This window comes from Canis lupus, chromosome 20, assembly GCF_003254725.2.
Source record: "Canis lupus dingo isolate Sandy chromosome 20, ASM325472v2, whole genome shotgun sequence".
NCBI classification, from domain to species: Eukaryota; Metazoa; Chordata; class Mammalia; order Carnivora; family Canidae; genus Canis; species Canis lupus.
The window spans coordinates 4,974,356-5,001,027 of NC_064262.1; the positions used below are offsets into that span (position 1 = coordinate 4,974,356).

Here is a 26,672-nt window from a genome sequence, read left to right on the forward strand (position 1 = left end):
ATTCAAGATGTTCTTATACCAGTGTTTAACCTTGGAGGCAAGCAGTGGTGAACTCTCCTGTCAGAAAACATGACCACACCTTACTCATATCTTTGTAGAGCTAAGGGAAATGTTTTGGATCAGAAATGGCTTTGAATTGTTTGCTTTCATTGTAATCTTTCCTCTAGGCCTTTGTTTTGATACAGTTCCTTCAAATTGGCTAAATAAATCATTTTGTTTGCTTGCAAAATTCCCGAAGGAGAAACTTTAAATCCATATACATGAGATTCCTGCTATGTTTAGCCATACATTTACCAAAGATTTGTGGGATCATTTATTTCCTCCTAAAGCCTCAGTGCAGCCTGCAAGATGGTTTTCAGCTAACCTTGTTGTGACATAGAGATGAGGCAGTAGAATTTGGAATTTGGAACAGGGGTGGGTACTGGTCTTTACAGTTAGTACAACACAGAGTAGCCACGCCATATGTGTTTAGTCTCTTTTTCAGCCAGTGAATTGAACTAAGTTATATGTCAAGCAGTTCCTGTAAAAAACTATATGGCTAAGGTAAGTGATGATAATCGGAAAGAATTTGTTGACCTGCTGAAAACTGAGAGAAAATGAATCAACCCCTTGGGCCTCTCACCCAGCCCTTGTGAGCTGCCTCGGTGAGGCATTTTGTTAGCGTAGGATCTAGACATCGAGCTTAATGTTTGGGAGTGGGGGGAGAATGATGTGATAGGTGTAGATTATTGCCTGGAAAAACTGGAAAATTAATGAAGCAAGGTGTTTTAGTGAAAACCTGTCACTCTGGCCCAGTATTGATCTGTTACCGTGTTTCTTAAATCCTGGGCTGCATTTATATACACATACATGGTAAATGCGTGTTTGTTCAGTCAGAAATATTACTTCTTTTTCACTCTCAATTTAAATAGCTTCTTTCTCCACCATGTTTCTTTTTTTCTTTTTTCTTTAAATTCATTTTGCCAACATATAACACCCAGTGCTCATCTCATCATGTGCCCTCCTTAATGCCCATCACCCAGTTCACCACATTTCTAACTGCCACATTCTTCCTAACTCTGAAAGCTCAACTGGTGGCAGTTTTGCCTGGTGGTAACAGATATTTTCACTGGGGTACATTTTCTATTTCTGTTTCTCATGGTTATCAGCAATTACCATGAACTTGAACATTAGTTTTAGAGACTTGATCCCTCAGTGACCCTTTCCCTGCTGCACACCTCTCCACACATGTTGTTCAAGGTTGTTTATGAAAAATAGAAACACAAAAATAGGCACTGGTCACAGCCCAGTTCTCCCAGGTCCCAAGAATGTCCAAGAAAAGTACTTGTCCAAGACAAGTCTTTGCTGTCTTTGCAGCGGACCCAGGATTTACTGTCTTTCTTCCAAAAACTATTTTTTTTATTGAGGTTTAATTTACATAGATTAGTTTCATTTGTAAAATCTAACGATTTGATGTTTGTATATATTACAAAGTGATCACCACAGTAAGTCTAGTTACTATCACCATACATAGAGAATTTTTTTTCTTGTGATGAGAGCTTTTACGATCTACTCTCTTAGCAACTTTCAGATATGCAATACACAGTATTAACTGTAGTCACCATGCTGTACATGACACCCCCATGGCTTGTTTATTTTATTACTGGAATCTTGCAGTTTTGCCTCACTTTCCTATTTTGTTCACCCCCATCCTCTCCCTCTGGCAACCACCAATCTGTTCTCTGTTTCTGTGGGCTTGGCTTTTTAGTTTTTTGGGTTTTTGAGATTCCACTTATAAGAGATCATATGGTATTTGTCTTTGACTTATTTCACTTAGCATAATGCCCTCAGGGTCCATTCCTGTTGAAAATGGCAAGATTTCCTTTTTGTGGCTCTGTAATATTCCATTATATATAAAAATCACATTTTTCAATCCATTCACTCATCGATTGATAAACATTTAGGTTGCTTCCATATCTTGGCTATTGTAAATAATGCTGAAATGAACATGGTGTATATATCTCTTCCAGATAGTGGCTTTATTTTCTTTGCATAAATACCCAGAAGTGGAGTTCCTGGATTATATAGTAATTCTGTTTTTAATTTTTTGAGGCACCTCCAAATTAGTTTCCATAGTGGCTGCACACCAACGGTGTGTGACGGTTCCAATTTCTCCACATTCTCTCCAACACTTGTTATTTCTTATCTTTTTGGTGGTCATTCTAACAGGTGTGAGATGATGTCCCATTGTGGTTTCAATTTCCCTGATAATTAGGGATGTTGAGCATTTTCTCATAATTTGCAAGATCCATCTTTACCTTAGAAAAGGCTCTATATCTCTACTTCCAGTTAGGATTTGCACAAGATTTAAGGGATGTGTGATCAGTGTAAACATACCATTTTTTAAAATAACATCTTTAAAACTGAGTTGCTCAGAAATTTTTAATTGCCTAATAGTTCATCAAATCTACATCATTTAACCCTCAGTTGTTGGTTGGCTGCAGTATTTCACTATTAGGAAAGAAGAAGCTATAAGCATCTTTTTTTGGACTCAACCAGCATAGATCTGTATCCAAGTACCTCTCTCCCCCTTTTAAACTGTCCCTCTGGGCATTACTTTCAGAAGTGAGATCACTGGGTCAAAGGGATGATCGTTTTTTTATGTTTCTTGGTGGGCCTTGCTGGGAAACCATAAGGGCCACCTTAATAAGGGCCCTTGATGCCTTGATAAATCTCCCATGTAGAGGATGCAGGTGATTTGCAAGTGAATTCTGCTCCAGGATGAGGAGTGAGTGACCCTGAGGCTCCAGTCTCCTGTGTAAACCTTCCTTGGTGGTAGGCAGTTAAGTTTAATTTTAAGCAATGCCTCCCCCCTTCCTCTCAGATGATTGCTCTATCTAGCTCACCTTCTTTCTTCCTCTCATCTGCGTAGAGAATTCAAGCATCTGTCCAGAACATGCTTTATATACTGAGCAACAGAAAGGGCAGTGTCTGCTAAATTTCCTAGTCTCATCTCCACTTCTTTGGTGTGCTGAGTGAGGGCTCACCTTCATGCTTGTCCTAGCCTACAGCTGGGCTTGCTCACAGACTGCAGGCACGCAGTGACATCTGCTCTGCTGTCTTTATCAAAGCATTTCTGATTAAAACCGTAGAGAGCCAGAAACTAGAGATAATAGCAAAGAAAGCCAGGACCAGATGACCTGAAAGAGCTAAGTTTAATTTTGTTTTTGAGTGTGCTGTTATGTACTTTTTTTTTTTTTAAGATTTTATTTATTCATGAGACAGGCAGAGGCACAGACAGAGGGAGAAGCAAAATCTGTGCGGGGAGCCCGACGCGGGACTTGATACCGAGTCTCCAGGATCAGGCCCCCGCTGAAGGTGGTGCTAAACCACTGAGCCACTCAGACTGCCCTGTTATGTACTTAAAAAAAAAAAAAAAGTTTGTTTGTTTGTTTGTTTTGTTTGAGAGAAGTGCACAAGCAGGGCGGGGAGGGGCAGGGATAGAGGGAGAGGAAGAAGCAGACTCCCTGCTGAGGGGGCTCTGTCTTGGGATCCTGGGATCCTGAGCAGAGCCAAAAGGCAGCCCGTTACCCGACTAAACCACCCAGAAGCCACCAGCTGTACGCACTTCTAAAAAACATTCTTGGGTCAGTGCCAGTAATGGGAAGGAAGGATGCCATTTTCTTTTCTTCTAAACCTATGCCCAAGGGCCCCTGGGTGGCTCAGCAGTTGAGTGTCTGCCTTTGGCTCAGGGCGTGATCCCGTGGTCCTGGGATCGAGTCCCACATCGGGCTCCCTGCTTCTCCCTCTGCCTGTGTCTCTGCCTTTCTCTCTGTGTCTCTCATGAATAAATAAAATCTTTAAAAATAAAAAAAAAAACCTGTGCCAAATTTTACCCCTCAGCTTCCTTCTGATTATGTGCACTTGCTTTTCCTATATCCTGTTCAGAATTTTCCCACTTTTCACTCCTGTTCCACTTGTGCTCCACTGCACCCCTGGCAGTTTGTTGTGTTTGTGCTTTTTAAGTACTCTTCTGGGTGCATCAAGGCTGGAAGTCCCTCCTCACTGTAGGCAGAACTCAGAGTGCTGTAGGTGCGGCTCCTCCCCTTGGTGAATCCCTAGGGCACCTGGCTGCTCACACCGCCCGCTGCCCACCGCACTGGCAGCCTCTGGGAGGAGCACTCTAGAATACAGATGTCGCCTCTGCTTGCACTCCTTCCATGCTTTCCCATCACCTGCAGGATGAGGTCCAGGCTCATTGCTTCACAACTGACCCCTACTGCCCCTCCCGTGCTTGGCCCCTCCGCAACCCACACTAACCCAAAGCATGCTCTGCTTCTCATTCTCCAAAATTGCCAGGCAGTTTAGAGCCTCCACCCTGAGCAGGTGTTCTGCCCACCACCTGGAAGGCTCTTCCTCTCCTTGTTTGCTAGTCAATTTGTTTCTGGGCATTTTCTGTCATTTCCATTTCACAACCTTCTTTGACCACTCCAGATAATTTCCTTTTTCTATTTAGCATCCACCGAGCACTTGATGTGCTAGGCATTGCGCCTGTACATGCATCACCTCACTTAATCCTCACTGTCCTGGGAGATGGAGACTAGGGCCCCTGAGATTCTCACACAGATCAAATGCCAGGCTCGGAGTCAGGTTGCCTGAGCTCTTAGCTGCCCAGCCACGCTGCCTTCTCTGGGCTTCTGTTCTCCCTTGCAGAAAGCACTCTGACGTGTCATTGTAGCTTTGAGTGTTTCTCCCCTTGTATCTGTCCTCTGGGACAGAACAACCAGGCAGCAAATCGAATGAAGGCGGCACCGGGCCTGTTGTCATCTTCTATATGCTTTATAAACTTCTCATGCAATCTTTTCCATTCTTTATGGGAGGTGTTTCTTGAAACTTTGCTTATGGCCATCTGCATGGGTCTGTGAGGCTATTCATGTGACTTTGATGCCACTAGTATTTTTCAGTTTCTGGTATTTCACAGCACTGTATTTAGTAATATTGACACTATAAAAGGGAGAGAAAACCTGGCCCCTGCTGTCCAGTTGCAGAGATTTACCACATGGCACACAACTAGTGATTTGAGACCATACATTTGAATATTTGATCATACAACACTTGCGAATTCTTTGGCATGATATACAAGGCCCTTTGCGATCTGATTTAAGGCCACTTTTCCAACTCCATCGGCTACTTTCCCACAGAACCCAGTCATACTGATGTGTTTTGCAGTTCTCTAAGCCCACCATACTTTAAATGCCTCTTCTCCCTTGCACATCCTTTTCCTTTTGCCTAGAATGGCAACTTCTGCTCATCTTAAAAAAAAAAAAAGATTTATTTATTCATGAGAGACACACAGAGAAAGGCAGAGACATAGAGGGAGAAGCAGGCTCCATGCAGGGAGTCCTATGCGGGACCCGATCTCAGGACTCTAGGATCACACCCTGAGCTGAAGGCAGACACTCAACCACTGAGCCACCCAGGTGGCCCAGTTCTGCTCATCTTTTATAACCATCTTCAGTTCTACTTCCATTAGACCTTTTTCTTTGGGTTTTCACAGCCCTTGTACATTTTTCTCTAGTGTGACCCTTATCATATTTGTCTATAAGTTAATTTTATAAGTCTGATCTGCCTGTTAAGCTTTTTTTTAAATTATTAAAATATTTATTTATTCATGAGAGACACAGAGAGAGAGAGGCAGAGACAGGCAGAGGGAGAGGCTCCACAGGCAGGCTCCATTCAGGGAGCCTGACGTGGGACTCGATCCCGGGTCCCCAGGATCACACCCCAGGCTGCAGGTGGTACTAAACCACTGCACCACCGGGGCTGCCCTGCTTGTTAAGCTTTGAGCTGTTTGAGGGCAAGGCCCATGTCTCAGTGATGGAAAACCAATGACAGAATAAAAATGGATACATAGAACGAAGGGTGGGATGGTGTTTCAGCATGGCTGGTGGTCAGTCAGGAATCACACTTGACTGCTAAGGACAGAGATCTAAATAAAGGGGTTCATTCTCTTCTGTAAAATAAGTTTGGAAGTAGGTGGCCAAGTGCTAGTGTGGGGGTACTACTGTATCATCAGGAGCCCAGGCTCTGTCACTCTGCTCAGCCACTTTTAGTGCATAGCTTCCTTCCCCAAGGTCATTTCATGGCTCTAAATGGCTACTGGAGCTGCAGCCAAATCTATTCCAAATGAAAGGAAAGAGAGTAGCTTGAGAGGAAAGAATGAGCGTTCTGTCCATGAAGGTAGCCTCCTTTAAAAATCATGTCTCAGGTCCCTACCAAGCAACTCTACTTTCATCTCATAGGTAGGATTTAGGCACAGGGGCACCTCTAGCTGAATTTTGAAGAGATAAATATATGGCAATAAATACAGTTTGGGGCACCTGGGTGGTGCAGTGTTAAGTGTTTGACTCTTGATTTTGGCTCAGGTTATGATGGGATCATGGGATCAGGCCCTGTGTCCTGCTCTGTGCCCAGTATGGAGTCAGCTTGAGTTTTCTCTCTCCCTCTCCCTCTGTCCCATCCCCTCCCAAGTAAATAAATAAATTAATTAAAAATATTTTTAAAATACAGGTAAATATAAATTATAAATATAACAAATATTTATGTTGATTATTGTAATATTTATATATAATTAAATGTAAATGTAAATATAAATATATGACAGTGTTTAATTTTAAATGACATTTCTTTAAAAAAAAACAGCTTTTAGATCCAAACAGACTTTTCTCCAAAGAAGTCATAAATTTGTCAATAAACACACAAAAGGATGCTCACCATCATTAGTCATTAGAGAAATGCAAATCAAAATCACAGTGAGATATCATTTCACACCCTCTAGAACGGCTCTAGAATCAAAAAGACATACAAGTGCTCACAAGGACATGGGAGAATTAGAACTCTCCTATATTGCTGGTGGGACTATAAAATGGTACAGCCACTTTGGAAACCAGTCTGACAGTCCCTTGAAATGTTAAACACTGAGTCATCATATGACCCAGCAATTCCACTCCTAGATGTACGCTCAGGAGGATCTTGGTGAGGTCATCTGTACACACAAAAACCTGTACATGAATGTTCATAGTACTACTATTCATAATGCCCCCAAAGTGGAAGCAACCAAAATGTCAACCAAATAATGAATGGATCAATAAGTTGTGGTATATCCACATAATGGGTTATTATTCTACCATAAAAATGAATGACCTAACTGATACATGCTCAACATGGATGAACCTTGGAGACATGCTGAGTGAAAGAAGCCAGTCACAAAAGACAACATGGTGTGTGATTTCATTTATGTGGAATGCCCAGAACAGGCAAATCTATAGAGAAACTAGATTAGTGGTTGCCTAGGAGGAAGGGGGGCTGGGGAGTGACTGCTAATGGATTTCTTTTGGAGGTGATGAAAATGGTCTAAAATTAGATAGTGGTATCGGTTGCACAGCTTTGCATATACTAAAAACCATTGTACACTTTAAAAGGCGCAAACTGTATAATATGTGAATTATATCTCAATAAAACTGCTTTAAAAGGTCTTTATCTGTTTGTAAGACATCTCTTCAAAATTAACCTCAAAAGAAATGAACTGGTAGGGGTGGGATGAGGGGAATTTCCTCAGACCAGTTAAGATTTCAAGGACTGTATTTGTCTTCTCTTCATTTGAGTCCTTGGCTAAAAAAAAAAAAAAAAAAAAAAAAATCCTGCCCTTCTTGGTCAGGGTCAGATCCTTCTGGCTGGTTGCCCAGATGACTGAGATTCTGAGTGGTTTCTTTGTCTTGCAGACTTATCATCTTAAATATGAAGTATTTTTCTGAGTCTCCAAAGCTGAGAAATAGGGATGCCAGGGGGCAGGCAAATAGACTTGGGAAGCCACTTATCTGCAAACCAGGATGTCAAAAGGGTTTGCTCTGTGCAACTCTTGTTCCTTAGAGGTTTTATTGCTGATAGATGGGCAGGAGCAGCTTAAGGGCTGTGAGGAAATCATACTGTGTTTGGAAAGCTTCTGTGCCAGGAGTCAACACATAGGCAACTCCCACCTGACCTGGAGCTCTGTCTCCCTAAGCCTCTGATTCCTCATCAGTGACACGGGAGAGATAATAATCTCACCCCAGGGTGATCACAGCAGATCGTGCCTGTTAACTTGCTCTGTAAATGCTGGTGGTGCACCCCAGGGGTGAACTTGGGGTGGCTCCAAAGGATACAGTTTTGAGAGGTGAAAGAATGAGGATTGTCTGGCAGGAGAAGACCACCATGGACATTGTGGGGAGTGATTGTCAGGATGGAAGGTAGAATTGACGGTTGGAAGGCTGTGGTAATAAGAATTGTCAGGCCGGGCCAGCAGTCCTTCCTCTGGTCTAAGGGCCGACGTTACTAGGCCCTCTAGCATACTACTAGTGTGCTTTTGGGGCCATTTAAGGCACACAACAGGGCAACTGGCCTACACTGCATGGAAATGCCAGCAAAGGTGATGGGGGTGGACCCCACCCTCTTCTACCCTACGCTTCCCTTGGTCAGCCTTTCCTACGTGTTCTGGATTCTTTTTTTTTTTTTTAAGTTATTTATTTATTTGAGATAGAGAACATGCACACATGCATAAGCAAGGGAGGAGCAGACAAGCAGACTCTGTACTGAGAGTGGAGCCTGACACAGGGCTCAATCCCAGAATCAAGATATCATGACCTGAGTTGAGACCAAGAGTTGGATGCTTAACTGACTGAGCCACCCAGGCACCCCTGTGTTCTGGATTCTTGAGCATCTTTTGCAGAGGCTCATGTTCTTACACAGCCCAGCAGAAATGAAAAGAAATAAATCATCATTTTTGTGTAATTCAAGATCAAGAAGTGACTTTACATTATTGCCAATGTATTTTAGATTGATATATTACTGAAGAATGTCCTTCTGGGGTTCATTTTGATCAGATAAATGAAACTTTCAGATCTGATTACAAAACTCTACAAGTCTATTTGCAGATTTTCCCGGCCATTTTTGTGTTTACCAAATTGTTCTTCACACTCCCTCACTTCAACCAGTGGTCTATTTTTGATATGTATTAAGAAGACAAGAATAAAACACAGTTTAGAAGTATGTCAGGTTAAAAACCACCACAGTACCTAATGGTGTTCAGCTGACCCAGACACGAGTATGCTGATCTGCTAACCCATATATGTCTACTTGATGAGGACTCAGAGCCCTCAAGAAGTTCTATTAAAGTGGGAAATTTTTTTTTAAATGGGGAAAAATATTTATTACAGTTCACTGATTTTAAGGTAGGCATTTTTTTCCATTTTAACATCTCTTAAATTGTGATATGTCTTACGGTCAATGGCATCTTACATTGATTTTTTTCTTTCTTGTAAGATGGTATATCTTATAACCAATTACATCAAAACTTGATTTGATGAAATGTGGCAAATATTAATCATTGAATTGAGAAAATTTATTCTCCTCATTCTTTTCTGTCTGCCCTTGGATGTTCATGTTGAATAATTGTATGCCCATCCTTGCATTGCCACCTGGAACTTCCACATCACCTTCCTCCAGAGAGCCAATAAAATGTTTTTTGTTTTTGTTTTTGCAGGTTTTTATTAATAGACCACAAGCAGATCTTCCACCCTCAGGTCTCTAACTATAAAAGGTACAGTGGAACCTTTCTCCTTTCCTATCCTTTCCACTCCTCCAGCACCTAGGGTTCCTCCAAGAGGTCTCAAATTGTATAACTGTCCCTGAAACCATTTCTGGAATCCAGTCATTCCAAAGGCCCTTCCCAAACTCACCCACTAATGTGGGCTTATCTGATCCTGTCTTGGGGAATAAAAGGGAAGAGGAGGGACATCTCTTTGCCCTACTGTATGAGGAGCCATCAGTTATTTCCTTATCCTTCCTGGATAGGACCCGCTGGTTCAATGACCTGTAAAGGCCATTTCAGCACTTCCATATTGTCTGTCTCCAAGGCTTCACCTTAGGTAAGAACTGTCACTCTCATTCACCTCTCAAGGGCTTTGACTTTCTATAGCTGCAGGTCCATCTGGTCCGAGATGGACAGTATTACCTAGCAGTATGCATACTGTAGCAACATGAATGACATCAAGAGCAACCGAGAACTGTACCAGCAATACACAGCCTCGGCCCCCAGGCTCCTGGCCCGCATCTCCAAACTGCTCATCAGTTGCCGGAACGCAGGCATTTCTGTACCTAAGGGCATCAGGAACATCTTTGAGTTCACTTGGGAGGAGCTTATTGCCGACCCCATGGTGCCTACCCCATCTGACATCATGGGTCTGGAGATCAGCATTGGAGCTCCCCCCGCAGTGCTTATGGAATCAGCCCCCATGCAGGTCCCTGTCCAGAAGAAGCCAGCACCACCAGCAATACCACCGCCACAGTTGCTGCCCACCGGGCCAGCCAAGTTCACCACCCATGGCTATCTGGTGCACTCTGGCCAGGAGACCCTGCACAAATTCCAGCGGCAGTCCATTCACTTGCTGACAGAGCTGCTCGCCCTGAAGATGAAGGCCATGGTGGAGTCCGTGTCTGGTAAGGCTGGCTCGCCAGATTCTTCTCCATTTTTTCTGAGCCTGGAAGGATCTGCCCAGACTGATGTGTGTGTCCACCACAGCCACCCCAGACAGGTATATAAGGATATGCTGGGGATAGGTGGCAGCCACGGGTCTGCTATAGGAATCAAACCCCTTCCTATAGCCCTCTCAAGAGTCATCCTCTCACCCCTTCTGTTCTCCATGTTTTCCTCCCATTTCCCCGATGTTGCTGAGTCCAGACTGGAAGAGGTAGGCTTTGGAGAACAGTGTGAGGCCAGAGGTACTGAAGGGTGGAGTTTGTGGAAATGATGCAGAGGTGGAGAGAGGCAGCACCCATGAAGAGGGAGGTAAATTGAGAGGGCCGATTAGTGGTTAGGAAGACCATCCATGGTAAGGGTGTAACCCCAAGATCAAGGAGGAGAGATAGATGCTTACCAGTACTTGAGCCTTCTAGATGCTTCTAGAGCCTTCTAGATGTTATTTTAGATGCTAATGGCATCAGTACCCTGGCCTATGGGTAGGAAGAGAGAAGGGGGGGGCAGAGAGCAAAATGCCACCTGACAAGTCTTCAGAGTTTGAGACCCTTCCATGAGGAAGACCCTCATACTTGCTTACCCTAGGAGTGGGTCTTCCCTCTACCCTAATTTCCTGGGGTATTTACAGAGATCCTTTTCTGGAAGCATTAGCCCTGCACCAGGAAAAAAATGAGTTACTTCAATGATTCTTTTTAGGTGCCAATCCCCTGGACATCACAAGGCGTTTTGTGGAGGCCAGCCAGCTCCTCCACCTCAATGCCAAGGAGATGGCTTTTGACTACCTGATTGGCACAATTGGGAGAAGTGGTCAGAGTGTTGGACAGTTTGGGAAAGGTGGGTACCCAAGCTTCAGCCCTTAGGTGGAAGTTCAAATAGTGTCAATAAGAATGCAAGATAGAGAGTCAAATCCCCATTTTAAACATTTGACATCCCTAAGAGTTGAGGTGGGTTCTCAAACAGAAAGATCCTGGAGCAACAGAGATCCTCAAATGCTGCAGGTAAGTATATAAGGTGGTGCAGTTACCCTGCAGAGCAGTTTGATGGTATCTGCAAGACGGGAGATGTTCTAGCATCTTACAACCCAGCAATTTCTCTTCTAGGTCATTCCCTACAGCTGTGCCTTTCAAACTATCTGTGGTGAAGGACCAGTGTATAAAATTGCCAATCTTTTCAAAAATATGATGTCACAGGAATGTCAAATTTCCACAGAGTTTTCTAAATGTTTACTCTTAATTTCCATGCTCATCTGATCATGGCCTGGTGTGGGTTCACAGCAGGCCCCTGGCCACACTTGAGAGGCACATGTGGCACACAGGTACAAGTTGTCCCAGAATGTTTATTGTAGCACTGTTTAGAACGGCAAAGGGAAATAAAATTGGAAGCAACCTAAATGTCCTTCAACAGGAGAAATATGATTTATAGTCTGTTTAGACAATGGAACATAGTGAGAAGTAAAAATCAAGCACTTGTATAGTATAGGGACTATAGATTACACCATTGTAACAACTTTATATGGTGACTACACTTATTGTGATGAGCATTTTTTAAAATATATTTTTTAAAGATTTTATTTATTTATTTATTCATTAGAGCCACAAAGAGAGGCAGAGACATAGGCAGAGGAGAAGCAAGCTCCCTGCGGGAAGCCTGATATGAGACTAGGTCCTAGGATGCCAGGATCACCACCTGAGCCAAAGGCAGAGGCTCAACCGCTGAGCCACCCAGGTGCCCCAACATATTTTTAAGTAATATTCACACCGAACGTGGGGCTCGAACTCATGACCTCAAGCTCAAGAGTCATGCACTCCACCAAGTCAGCAGGCAAAACACCCCTGTGATGAGCATTTTGTAATGTACACAAACGTGGGCTCACTATATTGCACTTCTGAAACTAATATTGAATCTCAACTGTACTTCAATTAAAAAGGAAAAAAATACAAAATGAAACAAGCACTAAAACACACATATCAATATAGATAAATCTCAAAAAATAGTGTTAAGCAAATAAAAGCAAATTCTAGAAGGATACATTTGGTATAATACTACTTAAATAAAATTCTAAAAAACACAAGTAATATATTGCTTATGAGTACATTATGCAGAGTGCAAGTAAAAAAGCATGAAGGGAAATGCCAGATGCAAAGTTGGAGACGTGAGCTCTGGAGAGGGGTGGGGGGAGGGGGTCTGGAAGACAATGGTGATTCAGTTGTATCTAATGTATCTCTTGAGTGTGATAGATATAAGTACAGTTGACCCTTGCACAACATGTGCTGACCGCCCAAGCAGTTGAAGATCCACATGTAACTTCCGACTCTGCCAAAACTTAACTACTAATAGCCTCCTGTTGACCAGAAGCCTTACGGATAACATCAACAGTTGGTTAACACGTACTTTGTACGTATATGTGCTATACTGTGTTCTTACATTAACATAAGCTAGAGAAAAGAGGATGTTATTAAGAAAATCCCAAGAGAAAATACATTTACAGTACTTACTGTATTTATCAGAAAAAATTCACGTATAAGTGGACCCACATAGTTCAAATCCATGTTGTTCAAAGGTCACCTGTGTTCGTTTTGAATGGCTAAAACTCATCCTCACTGGTAGGCGGTTTTGTGGGGAAATGTAAAAAATTTTATCTCCTAACCACTCACCCTCATTTGTAAAATCCATTCCCACTAGCATCTCTCCATGTCCACTGGATGTTTGTCAGGCTTCCCTTGATGGTCAGAGGTTAAACATCTGATAATATACATGTTCAGTACAAATAAATTACACAATAAAATTGCCATCCTTGGGGGAAAAATGTGGAATTTCATGAAGCCAGTAGAAATAATGTTGAAAAGCTACTCAGTTCCCACGCAGAGCCTCTGATGATGGCTCAGTGGAGCAAAACTAGTCAGCTACTGGAGACAGGAAAATTGTCTGGAGCAGTGACTTTATGGAGAAAGGATGGTTTGGGTATCAAAGGGTTAAAAAGCAAAGCAGCTAAAGCCCTTGGATGCTTTTGCAAAGGCAATATGAAGGAACTCCTGTTTTATCGCTCTTGTACAACCATTCAGGAAAAAAGAAAATCACCCCACCTCACAAAAATGACCGTCATTTTTATTGCTTTTAAGAATTAGTGTGTGTGATGGGACCCCTGGGTGGCTCAGCGGTTGAGCGTCTGCCTTTATCTCAGAGCATGATCTTGCGGGACAGGATCAAGTCTCGCATCCGGCTCCCTGCATGGAGCCTGCTTCTCCCTCTGCCTGTGTCTCTGCACCTCTCTCTCTGTGTCTCTCATGAATAAATAAATAAAATCTTAAAAAAAAAAAAAGAATTAGTGCATGTTTACAATACCAACAAATTTTTGTTGAATACAAGGTAAAAGAAAGTTATTTTGATAACTTTTTTTGAGAGTGTATGTGAGTGGGGAGAGGGGCAAAAGGAGTGGAGGAGAGAAAATCCCAAATTGATCCATGCTCAGAGCAGAGCCCAACGTGGGCTTTATGTCATGATCCTGAGATCATGACCTGAGTCCAAATCAAGAGTCGGACACTTAACCAACTGAGCCACCGTGGTGCCCCCTATTTGGATAACTTTTGTTTTCTCATTCCTTTTTTGAGCCTCAATCTTAGTATGCTTTTTTCTTTTTCCTTTTATTACACTTTATTAGTTTTTAAATTTTTTCTGCTATTTTTAACCTATTCTGCTGTGATTGAGTGCTCTATTAGTTTCAGGTGTACAATATGGTGATTCAGCAATTCTGTACATTACTCAGTGCTCATCATGATAAGTGTATAGTGCACAAGTGTTCCTTTTTCTCTACATCCTCGCCAACACCTGTTGTTTCCTGTGTTGTTGATTTTAGCCATTCTAAATGGTGTTAGGTGGTATCTCATCATGATTTTGATTTGCATTTCCCTGATGATAAGTGATGTTGAGCATCTTTTCATGTATCTGTTGGCCATCTAGGTGTCTTTGGAGAAATGTCTGTTCATGTCTTCTGCTCATTTTTTAATTGGTTTGTTTTTTGAGCATTGAATTTGTTTTTCTTCTCTCATATCAAGTTCCAGTGGGTTTCCCCTCACCCCCACCCTCCCCCCCACTATTTACCATGAACTACTGGAGGTCTTTGTTTTATGGGAATTTCCTCTGTGCCCATTCTGTTTAGGGTCAGCTATGCCCTATTAACACAGGCTCTCTAACTCTGCTGTAACTATTTACACAGATGGTTACCAGCATACTTGGATTCCTGCACTTTGTGTTCTGCCTAGAGCTTAGAGATCCATTTCATTTGGAGGGGCGCACTGCCTGATGGTCTGTTGCAGGGATAGGAACGTCCCACCTGGCCCAACTGCTCACCCTCACACCTTCCCATGGTGCTCTCCTACCTGAATATAGTGTCCCCTCACCTATAAGAGGAAATGGTTGTCACCATTAGCATTTCACTTCATAAGGTGTTTGAGTATTCTTGCAGGATCACAGGCTTTCACCTGTGATACAGTAACTTGCTGTGTGCCTTGTGGGTTGTGGTCAATCTAAGTGGAGGAGAATTTGCAGAGAGCTAAGCTGAACTCTGGAGAGGCTTTGATGATTTCTGCATCCTGCTGCATCAGCAGAGTATGCCAGCACACTCCCTAGGGAAGCTCTCACTTGTTGGCATGTCTGTTCCAGTCGCTCTCTTTAAACCAGCCTAGAGGGACGCTGGGGTGGCTCAGCGGCTGAGCATCTGCCTTCAGCCCAGGGTGTGATCCTGGGGTCCTGGGATGTAGTCCCACATCGGGCTCCCCGCAGGGAACCAGCTTCTCCCTCTGCCTATGTCTCTGCCTCTCTGTGTGTGTGTCTCTCATGAATGAATAAATAAAATCTTAAAAAAATAATAAAATAAACCAGCCTAGTGTGGGGTGGTGGTGGTGGTGGGTACCTAACCAACAAAGTGCAAATGAAGGAGTGATCCATTTCTTTTGGAAAGGTATTTGATCCTAGAAGGACTTGAATTAGCTCTCACAGGGCATTAAAAAGAAGATTCAAACCCTGTTGACTTATTTTGCATGACTTTTGCTTTTTTTTACAGCTCTTGCTAAATACTGTTTTCTAGATGGATTTTGTCTACACCAGGATAGTTGACCAGTTTCATCCCATCTTTACCAGTATTGGTTGTTGTTAGTTCATTTCTGCTAAGTTAGAAAGTACTGAAAGTTGTTCTGATCTCAACTTTTGGGTCACTAGCAAAGGGTATTGTTTGTGTGTGTGCATTATCCAGTATCCAGTTTTTGGTTATAGTCTTTGCCTATTTAAGAGGTGAAGTTTGCCATTTTCTTTATGAATTTGGTTGACCTGTGATAAACATTCACAGTGCCTGACATTTCCTAACAATTTCATGCTTAACCAGTGAAATGACCATGTTTGGGGGGAAGAATGAGCAAATGATTTGATGTGGTTTATGTAAGTATGATCAAGATTTTCCATTCATGATGGGGGTGCTAATTTTTTAAAGTAGTCTCCACACCCAGCATGGAGCCTAATGCAGGGCTTGAACTCATGACCCTGAGGTCAAGACCTGAGCTGAAGTCAAGAGTCAGATGCTTAAGTGGCTGAGCTACCCAGGAGCCCCACAGGTACTAAATTGGTGGTCAAATATCAAATGATTCTACATGTGACAGTGTGATTCTGCAAGGGATTGATCTGTTGAAGAAGCATCTGATTTCTGTGCCTTGGATAAGGGAATAGTTGGCCCAATGTTTATTCTTTCCACCTAGTTTTGCACATATATCTGCATTTGCCCTCACAGTAATACCATGGCCTTTTGTGCTTGTTGCTTCCTGTTACCTGCACTGGGGAGCAGGGAGTCATTTCTCTTTTAAGGGATATTGTAGTGGCGTGGGGGACGGGGTACTGTAGAAAGAAATCTTAATGATTTCCCTTAATTACTTTGAGCCTGCTCATGCATTAAAAAGTATTTTTCTTCCAAGATCTGGTTGTTTTGTAACAACCAGGGCACTTTAGAATATCTAAATAAATATCTACTCTACCACACTACTAGAATAAAAAGTCCATATTATATTTTTGGTTAAAAAAAAAATCTGTGTTCCTTTCCAGATTCCTCTATGAACACTCCAGCCATAGGAGTGAACTCACCTTACCAGCTTGTCTATGAGTCCTCTACTGGCTGTCTAAGCTTTTCCCTCTCAACTGGAAGAGATGTTAAGAAGAAAACAGGTAATAGAGGATCCCATCAAGACCTCTTAACCCATCTTTGGGGGTGGAGTTGGAGAGGGGGATAGAGGATTCCCAAGGTAGGTTGATGAGATGGTTTGACTTAGTTTTCTGATTGGAAGGATTTATGGCTCTCCCAGCTATTGGTAGAAGCTACTGACATATATGTACCACACAATTTGACACCTCTTAACCCAGTCACTCCATAATGCAGGCTCATAATTTGTTTATGTGCCCTCCCTTCGTGGGGATGTGATTCGCATTATATCATGTAAACATGTCCCTGGTTCACCTGGAACAACATCCCTATCAAACCCATATCTTGCACCCCTCAGAAACCCAAACTCATCTGCATTACTCAGAGAGAGATCTGTGTTGCTCCTACTCACACCAAGTGGGGCAACTAGTATCTGCAGAGGGGTATTTGGATACCAGACCTAACAGAATGTCCCAGTTGGGCCAGTTCATGCAGGAAGGAGAGAATAGAGGGCCCTGCTATTTCCACTGAGGAAGACACACAACAGAAAGAAAGAGGTGGTAGACGAGGCCAAACAGTATAGCAGCAATCGTGCAGCCAAAAGCTCAGAGGAGAAAGAAGTTGCTGCTGGAGAGAGCAGGGCAAGGTCTTATGGAACTTCTGATTACCTGCACCCGTGATGGCAGTTGGCAGAATGGGGTAGATGAGGGAGGGCTATATTTGCAAAGAGGTGGTGGGAGGATCAACATAAAGGAGGAATGCTCAAAGACTGTCTAATTGACTTCCACAGACACTGGAGGTAAGGCTGGAAGTTGAGACGTTTGGATTTTATTTCTGACCCTGCCCCTGGCTGGCCGTGTGATTTGCTTTCCTCCAAGCCTCATTCTCCATATCAAGCTGACCCTATATCCTTTCAGTCAGTGAACAAATGTTCAGTGAGCATTTGCTGGTTGTCATTCACTGTCCTAAATCCTGGGGTTACACATGTGGACTCTAAGACAAAGAATACCTTCCCTAATGGAGCTGATGTCTTCATCTCCCTTGCTTGGAGTAGACTCAGCTGCCCCGTGTCATTTCCACAGTTCCTTTACCTCTGTTGATATGCTTTCTCTCAGTAACCCACAGCATTGTTTCTAGCATTCCACTTTATGTGCTCCTGGTTTTATTATATCCATTCCCAAACTGGCCATAATTAAACACAATCCCTTTGAGAGAAAACAAAGTATCTTCAAGATACACAGTGATTTCATGATTTTCCCTCCTAATGACCCTGAGGATGATGCCTTCTGTTGGTCTCTTCGTCTGTCTGGCTGTTTTTTCACTCTGCTACCCCACCGAGATGTGATTTGTCATGATGTTGCATTGTTCTCACTAGATGTGTGTTCATGGTGCTGCATTTTTTATAGGTTCTTGAGATATTTGGAAATTAGTCTCACACATGCATGCTAGAATGGATGATTAACTTTCTCTAATAGTTTATATGTAACTATGTGACCCATCTTGCACAGGAATGTCCCAATTTATTTTTATTTTCCTGACATAACAATTAATGATGCTCACTTTCACTCTAAAAACTTTTCCAGTTTGGACATATTGTAGAGTTATTATGGTTATAGTCCACTTGGATATTAGGCTCTGCTATCTGTTCATACACATCTGCTATCATACCTTACCAACTGCCCCCTTTGCAGTTCTAGGGCCAGGCAGACTTGGAGCAGACAGGCTTCAGGAGTTGAGCCTACTCCCTGAGGGAACAACAGCTATTTATGGAAAGTAGGCCAACATTATAGAAGGAGAACTGAGAGAAATCTGTTAACAATGGTTCCTGGTTAGTGCAAGAGGCTGTCACCCTCAAGGACCCAAGGCACCTAGGGCCAAGCCAGACATGAATGGTCAGACTAGAAGATTTTCCAGGAGGTCAGCCAGCTGCTAGCTGGGACTCAGAGCCAAGTCTCTGGTCTTTGGTGGCAGGAGAAGCAGTGTAAGGGACCAGGAGCCACTCATAGTGGCAGATACCAGAGATGGTATCCAAGCACCAGCCAGAAACCCCAAGACTTGCTGACAGTGAGGAAGACTTTATTCTGAAGTGTTCAGGGCTCAGTTGGGGCCTAAGTAGTGGGTTTGGCTTAGAACCAATTTTCATGCATGAAGTTGAGCCTGCATATATTAAGGGAGAGCATGTGGCTTCAGTTGGGTGGGTAGCAGAGGCTTAGAAACATGTGATCCTGAATAGATGCCTCTGGAATTTCAGTCATGGAGGGCCACCTCCATAATTTCATGTCACCATTTCTTATTCCAACTAACACCTGCCACAGGGGGATAACTATGAAAATAAGTGCAATTAGCACAAAACATTGCCACCCACAGATTTTACCAGGTAGAAGAAAGAATAAGCAAAGTTGAAGATACAACAATTGAAATATTGAATCTGAAGAACAGAAAGAAAAAAAATATATTTTTAAATGAATGGAGTCTAAGGGACCTGTGGGACACCATCAAGGAGAACAACATGCACATTGTGGGAGGCTCAGAAGGAGAAAGAAAGGGACAGTGAGAATATTTGAAGAAATGTTGGCTGAACTTCCCAAACTTGGTGAAAGATGTGAGTATAAACATCGGAGAAGTTTGACAGACACCAAGTAACATGACCTCAAAGAGATCCACACCAAGATACAGTATAACCACTTTCTAAAGACAATGACAGAGAACCTGGAAAACAGCAAGAGAAAAGTAAATCATCACATCCAAGGAATTTTCAATAAGATTGTCAGCAGATTTCCCATCAGAAACTTTGGAGGCCACAAGACACTGGGCCTGTATATTCTGAGTGTTTAAAGGGAAAAATAAAAACCCTGTCAGGGCAGCCAGGGTGGCTCAGCGGTTTAGCGCCACCCTCAGTCCAGGGCCCGGTCCTGGAGACCCAGGATTGAGTCCCACATCAGGCTCCCTGTATGGAGCCTGCTTCTCCCTCTATGTGTCTCTGCCTCTCTCTCTCTCTCTCTCTCTGTCTATCTCTATCTCTATCTCTATCTCTATCTCTATCTATCTCTATCTCTGTCTTTAGCTATCTCTATCTCTATCTCTGTATCTCTCATGAATAAAGAAATAAAATCTTAAAAAAAAAAAAAAACCCTGTCAGCTAAGAATCCTTTTTTCAGCAAAACTGTCCTTCAAAAGTGAGGGAGATATTAAAAATTCCCCAGATTGACAAAACCCAAGGGAGTTCATGACCACTAGACATACCCTTCAAGAAATGCTCAAGGGAGTTCTGCAAGGTGAAATGAAAGGACACTAGACAGTACCTTGAAGCTGTATGGAGAAATAAAGATCTCAATAAAAGTAAAGACATGAGCAATTATAAAAGCTAAGATTATTGTAACTGGTTTGTAACTGCACTTTTTGTTTCTTACAAGATTTAAAAGACTAATACATTTAAAGAAAAAATAATTAGTGTAAAATCTAGTATTACTGTAACTTTGGTTGGTAACTACAAATCTTGTTTTCTATGTAATTTAAAAGACTAATACATTTAAAAGATTGTTATTTTATGTTTTGGTGCCCATAACATATAAAGATATAATCTTATGATGACTGAAAGGGTTTGGGATGAAGCTGTAAAGGAGGAGAGTTTTTGTGTATTACTGAACTTGAGCTGGTAAAAATTCAAATTAGAGTGTTAGAACCTTAGGATGTTAAATGTAATTCCCATTGTAACCACAAAGAAAATACCTATAGAATATACAAAAAAGCAAATGAGAAAGGAATTTAAACCTTTCATGACAATCAATATAAAGAAAACAGTATTGCAGGATATGAGGGGCAAAAGTCATATGACATATAGTAAGCAAAAAGTACAATGTAGAAGTCCCTCATTGGTAATTATTTTAAATGCAAATAGACTAAATTCTCCAATCAAAAGATAGAGATCAGCAGAATGGATAAGAACACATGATCTAAAGATATGCTATCTATAAGAGATTCACTTGAGATCCAGAGACACCCATTGAGGGTGAAAGGATGGAAAAAGAAATTCTATGCAAAGAGAGCAGGGGTTACAATACAAGTATCAAACAAAATAGGCTTTAAATTTTAAAAAAGCTACAGGAGACAAAGGACACTGTGTATTAATAAAAGTTTCAATATGAGAAGATAGTGTAAATATTTAATGCACCTAATGACAGACCATAAAAATATCTGAAGCATAAAATATATAGTTCTCTGAAGCAAAAACTGACAGAATAAAGACAAGAGAGTTCTACAGTAATAGTCGGAAATTTCAGTACCCTTTTAATAATGGAAAAACAACCAGGCAGAAGAAAAGTAGGGAAATAGAGGAATTAAATAACACAATTAACCAATTAGAACACAAACAACAAGAGCAATGCACATTCTTCTCAAGTGCCATTGGACATTTTTCAGGATAGGTTATATGTTAGGCCATAGATTATCTCAATTAATTTAAAAAGATAGATATCATACAACGTATCTTTTCTGACCACAATGAGTTGAAGCTAGAAGGCAATAACAGAAGGAAAACTAGAAAAAAACAAGTTGTGGAAAGTAAATAACATATTCTTTAAAGATTTTATCTATTTTTAGAGAGAGTGCAGGGGGAAGGACAGAGGGAGAGGGAGAGAGAATTTCAAGCAGACTCTATGCTGAATACAGAGCCTGACACAGCACATAGTCTCACAACCCCAAGATCATGACCTGAGCCAAAATCAAGAGTCAGGTGTTTAATTAACTGAGCCACCCGGGTGCCCTGTAAATAACACATTCTTAAGCAACCAATAGATTAACAAAGAAATCACAAGAGAAATTAGAAAATACTTAGAGATGAATGAAAAAATGAGAGCATCATATATGATGCTACAAACCTACAGGATGCAACAGAAGTAGTACTAGGAGGAATTTACAGTCACAAATACTTAATTAAAAGATAAGAAAGATGGGCAGCCTGGGTGGCTCTGGTCTAGTGCCACCTTCAGCACAGGGCGTGATCCTGGAGACCTGGGATTTAGTCCCATGTCAGGCTCCCTGCATGGAGCATGCTTCTCATTCTGCCTGTGTCTCTGCCATTCTCCCCCCGCCACCCCCGCCCCCGTGTGTCTCTCATTAATAAATAAATAAAATCTTAAAAAAAAAGATAAGAAAGACATCAAACTTAAAAACCTAAATTTACAATTTAAAGAACTAGGAAAAGAATCTAAAACCAAAGCTAGAAAAGGAAAAAATAAAGATTAGAATAGAGAGAAATAAGAGAATTTAAAAAATAGAGAAAATCAATGAAATCAAAAGTTGATTCTTTGAAAAGAACACAATGGACAAAACTTTAGCTAGATAAACTAAGAAAAAAAGAAGACTCATAACTAAAATGAATTGAAAGTGGGTACTCTATCACTGATTCTATAAAAATAAAAAGGATTATGAGAGAGTACAATGAACAATTATACACCAAAGAATTGGATAACTTGCATGAAATGGACAGATTCCTAGAAACACAAAATCAACCAAGACTAAATCAAGAAGAAGTGGAAAATTTTGGTAGACCTATGAATACTAAGGAGATTAAATCAGTAATAAAAACTCTTCCAACAAAGAGGTGCCTGGGTGACTCAGTCAGTTGAGCATCTGACTCTTGGTTTCAGCATGGGTCATGATCTCAGGGTTCCGTGGTTGAGCCCTGCATCGATTCCCCACCTGGCAGGAGTCTGCTTGTCTCGCTCTCTGTCCCTCCTGGCACTCACACACACACATGCACACTCTCTCTCAAATAAATAAGTAAATCTTAAAAAAAAATTTCTCAACTATAAAAAGCCCTAGATTTGATGGCTTCAGTGGTGAATTTTACCAAACATTTAAAGAACTAATTACAATCATTCTCAAGCTTTCCCCAAAAAAGAAGAGAGAACACTTCCCATCTCATTCTGTGAGGCCAGCTTTACTCTGATATCAGAACCAGACAAAGACATTACAATAAAAGAAAACTGCAGACAATATTCTTTATGAACACTGATGCAAAAATCTTCAACAAAATATTAGCGACACAACTCAGCAGCACATTAGGGATTTAACACCATGACACCAAGCAGGTTCTTGGAATGCAAGGGTGGTTCAACACACAAAACTCAATCACAGAATGAAGGGGGAAAAAAAACATACAATCATCTCAAGTGACGCAGAAAAAGTATTTGGCAATCAACACTCTTTCATGATAAAAAAAAAAAAACACTCTGCGACTAGGAATAGAAGTAAACTACCTTCACATGGTCATATATGAAAAACATAAAGCGAACATCATAATAGTGAAAGACTGAAAGCTTTTCTTCTAAGATCAGGAATAAGGCAAAGATGCCCACTTACACCCCTTCTATTCAACATAGAACCGGAAGTTCTAGCCATAGCAAGATTGACAAGAAAAGGAATAAAAGACATTCAGATTAGAAAGGAAGAATTAAAATTATCTGTTTGCAGATAATATGATCTTATATACAGAAAGCCATAAATATTGCACCCAATAGAATAAATGAATTTATCAAAGTAGCAGGATACAACAATACACGGATCAGTTCATTTTCATATACAAACAACACTCTGGAAAGGAAATTACAAAAACATTCCATTTACAATAGCAGAAAAAAAGAGCAAAATACTCTAGGAATTAACCAAGGAAATGAAAGACTTGTACAATGAAAGCTACAAATCATTACTGAAAGTAATTAAAGAAAAAAACAAACAAATGGAAGTATATCCTATGTTTATGAGTTGGAAGAGTTAAAATTGTTAAAATGTTAATGCTATCCAGAAGGATTTACAGATTCAAAGCAGTCCCTATCAAAATCCTAATGATATTTTTTTGCAGAAATAGGAAAACTCCTCTTAAAATTCATGTGGAGTCTCAGTGCCCCCAAAGAACTAAAACAATCTTGAAAAAGAACAAAATTGCAGGACTCACATTTCCTTATTTCATAACTTACTACAAAGATACAGCAACCAAAACAGTGTGTTACTGGCATATAAAGATAGACATATAGACCAACAGATTAGAATAGAGACCCCAAGAATAATCTTTATATATATGGTCAAATGACTTTATTTTTTATTGGTGTTCAATTTGCCAACATACAGAATAACACCCAGTGCTCATCCCGTCAAGTGCCCCCCTCAGTGCCCGTCACCCATTCACCCCCACCCCCTGCCCTGCTCCCCTTCCACCACCCCTAGTTCGTTTCCCAGAGTTAGGAGTCTTTATGTTCTGTCTCCCTTTCTGATATTTCCCACACATTTCTTCTCCCTTCCCTTATATTCCCTTTCACTATTATTTATATTGGTCAAATGACTTTTGACAAGAATGCTAACACCATTCAATGGGACATTCAGTCTTTTCAATGACTAGCATAGGAAAACTGGATTTCCACATGCAAATGAATGAAATTGGATCCTTATCTAATAATACATATAAAAATTAACTCAAATGGGTCAAGGAACTAAATACAAGACCTACAACAATAAAATTCTTAGAAGAAAACATGGGCATAGGCTTCATGACACTGGATTTGGCAATGATTTCTTGGATATGGTACAGCAACAAAAAAAATGAACAAATTGGACTTTGTGAAAATTTTTAAATTTTGTACATCAACAGATACTATCCATAGAGTAAAAAGGCAGAATTAGAGGAAGTATTTGCAAATAATATATCTATAATTATAATTCAAACCAAATAGAGAACTTCTAAAAACAACAGCAAAGAGAAACAACCTGACTCAAAAATGGGCACAGGATTTGAATGGACTTTTTTCTAAGGGAGATATACAGACGGTAAACAAGCATGTGAAAAAATGTTCATCATCACTCATTAGGGAAATGCAAATCAAAAACTACAATGAGATATTCCCTCATCCCCAGTAGGATGTCTGCTATATAAAAACAACAACAACAAACAAAACACCAGAAAACAAGAGTTGGAGAGAATATAGAGATACTGGAATGCTTATACACTGCTGGTGGGAATGCAAAATGGTGTGGCTGGAATGGAAAACTGTGGCTTTTCCTCAAAAAAGTAAAAATGGAATTACCATATAATCCAGTAATTCCACTTCTGGGTATATACTCAAAAGAATTGAAAGCAGGATCTCAGTGAGATATGTGCACACCCATGTTCGTAGCAGCATTACTCACAATAGCTGAAACATGGAAGCAACCCAAGTGTCTGTCAGTGGATAAATGGGTAAAGAAAATGTGGCCTATCCACACAGTGGAATATTGCTCAGCCTTAAAAAGGAAGGAAGTTTTGACACATGATATAATGCAGAGGAACATTGAAGACATTATGCTAAGTGAAATAAGCCAGGCACAAAAAGACAGATACTATATGACTCTACTTATATGAGATACTTAGAGTAGTTGGACTCATAAAGACAGAAAGTAGAGTGGTAGTTGCCAGAGGCTGAGGGAGTGGAATGGGAGTTATTGTTTAATGAGTAAGAGTTTTAATTTTACAAGATGAAAAAGGGTTTATAGAGATAGATGGTGGTGACAGTTGCACAAAAGTATGAATGTATTTAATACCACAGAACTGTCTGTAGTAAAAATGGTTAGGATGATAAATTTTTGTGATGTGTAGTTTACCGCAATGTATAAGAAAACATTTCAATCCAAATCTCAGTCAAAATACATCAGAGAAGTGTTATAGCTGATTGAGTTGGAACTGAGACTTTTTTTTTTTTTGGTGGGGGATGAGTGGGCAGAGGGAAAGAAGCAGGCTCCCCACTGACCCAGAGCCCAACACGGGGCTCCATGCGGGGCTTGATCTCACAACGCTGAGATCATGACCTCAGCCAAAATCAAGAGTTGGATGCTCAACTGATTGCACCACCTAAGCACCCTGGGAGAGAGCATTAAGCAGACTCTACACACAGCACGGAGCTTGATGTGGGGCTCGATCTCACTACCCTGAGATCACGACCAGAGCTGAAATCAAGAGTTGAATGCTTAACCAACTGAGCCACTCAGGTGCCCCAGAGACTTTCTGTTCTTTAATCAGAAGTGCCAGAAGGGAACCACTTCAGCATCCATGGCAGTCACGTGCACAGGTTCCTGAGTTCATCACTCTGCACATGTCTGTTCCTAATGCATGTTTAATTGACTTGCAGAGTGAGAGCCAGGGATTCCTGTCCCTAGGAAGCATGAATGATGCCCCCAATTATTTTGACCCTCAGGAGATGCTGCTCTCCTGCTCTCCCTGCTGCCTCACCCCCATGTGAACATGACATCTTAAGAAATTCTCTAACCTCCCCCCCTAAGCTCTTCCTCTCCAACCACAGGTAAATCAAAAATCTTAGAAGACATAACCATAGCACCCTTACAACGAGGAGCTGGAATCTCTGCCTCTAACAGTATGGAGTGCAACGACCCCTGCCCTGAGGCCCGGGAGAAGCTGCAGGAGATGTGTCGCCATATGTGAGCGCCTCAGTGGCTGGGGGTGGGTGTGAGAGTTGGGTATGGCCACCAGCCACCTGTGTGCATGAAGGGGGGAATTCACAGAAGTGTCTGAGCGGTGCCAGGAAGTGCCAGCTACACAGTGCCCCCAACAACAGTGACAGGGGTGATGGCCGTCCCTCACACACACTCCCATCCCCAATCTCTCCCCACTCAGTCCTTTTCAGTCCTCACTACAACCTGATGAGGAAGACGGGGTATGCCCATTTTGCGGATGAGGAAACTGAGGCAGCCCGAGCAGACGGGTAAGCCATTACCAGAGGTCCCATAGTTTTGTGGACCTGACCCAAGGGCGTTGATCTTTGCCTCCTCACCCTGTACAGGGCTCCTTACACTTTTTAGGCTTTGTGCCCTGAAAGTTTATTTCTTAACATAATTTGTCGGATGTTTTCCTGTAACAGCAGCAAAAGTCCTTTCGGGACAAACAAAAAACACTAACATGGG

General features: G+C 41.5%; 1 protein-coding gene across 7 annotated transcripts in view; it reads left to right on the forward strand.

Moving 5' to 3' along the window:
- Positions 1–222: 222 nt before the first annotated feature.
- The window catches only part of C20H3orf20 (chromosome 20 C3orf20 homolog), a 77,483-nt gene continuing 51,033 nt past the window's right edge, over positions 223–26,672 (forward strand). For 5 of the 7 annotated variants that reach the window (XM_025449041.3, XM_049097585.1, XM_049097586.1 and 2 more), the window contains exons 1-6: positions 223–543; positions 9,557–9,613; positions 9,992–10,512; positions 11,246–11,383; positions 16,634–16,753; positions 26,054–26,189. In XM_025449041.3, the coding sequence (XP_025304826.1) occupies positions 10,053–10,512; positions 11,246–11,383; positions 16,634–16,753; positions 26,054–26,189 (854 nt within the window). In that variant the 5' untranslated portion in view covers positions 223–543; positions 9,557–9,613; positions 9,992–10,052. Of the gene's footprint in view, positions 544–9,556; positions 9,614–9,973; positions 10,513–11,245; positions 11,384–16,633; positions 16,754–26,053; positions 26,190–26,672 lie in introns of all 7 variants that reach the window. The other 2 variants (XM_049097584.1, XM_049097587.1) reach the window with 2 other exon arrangements.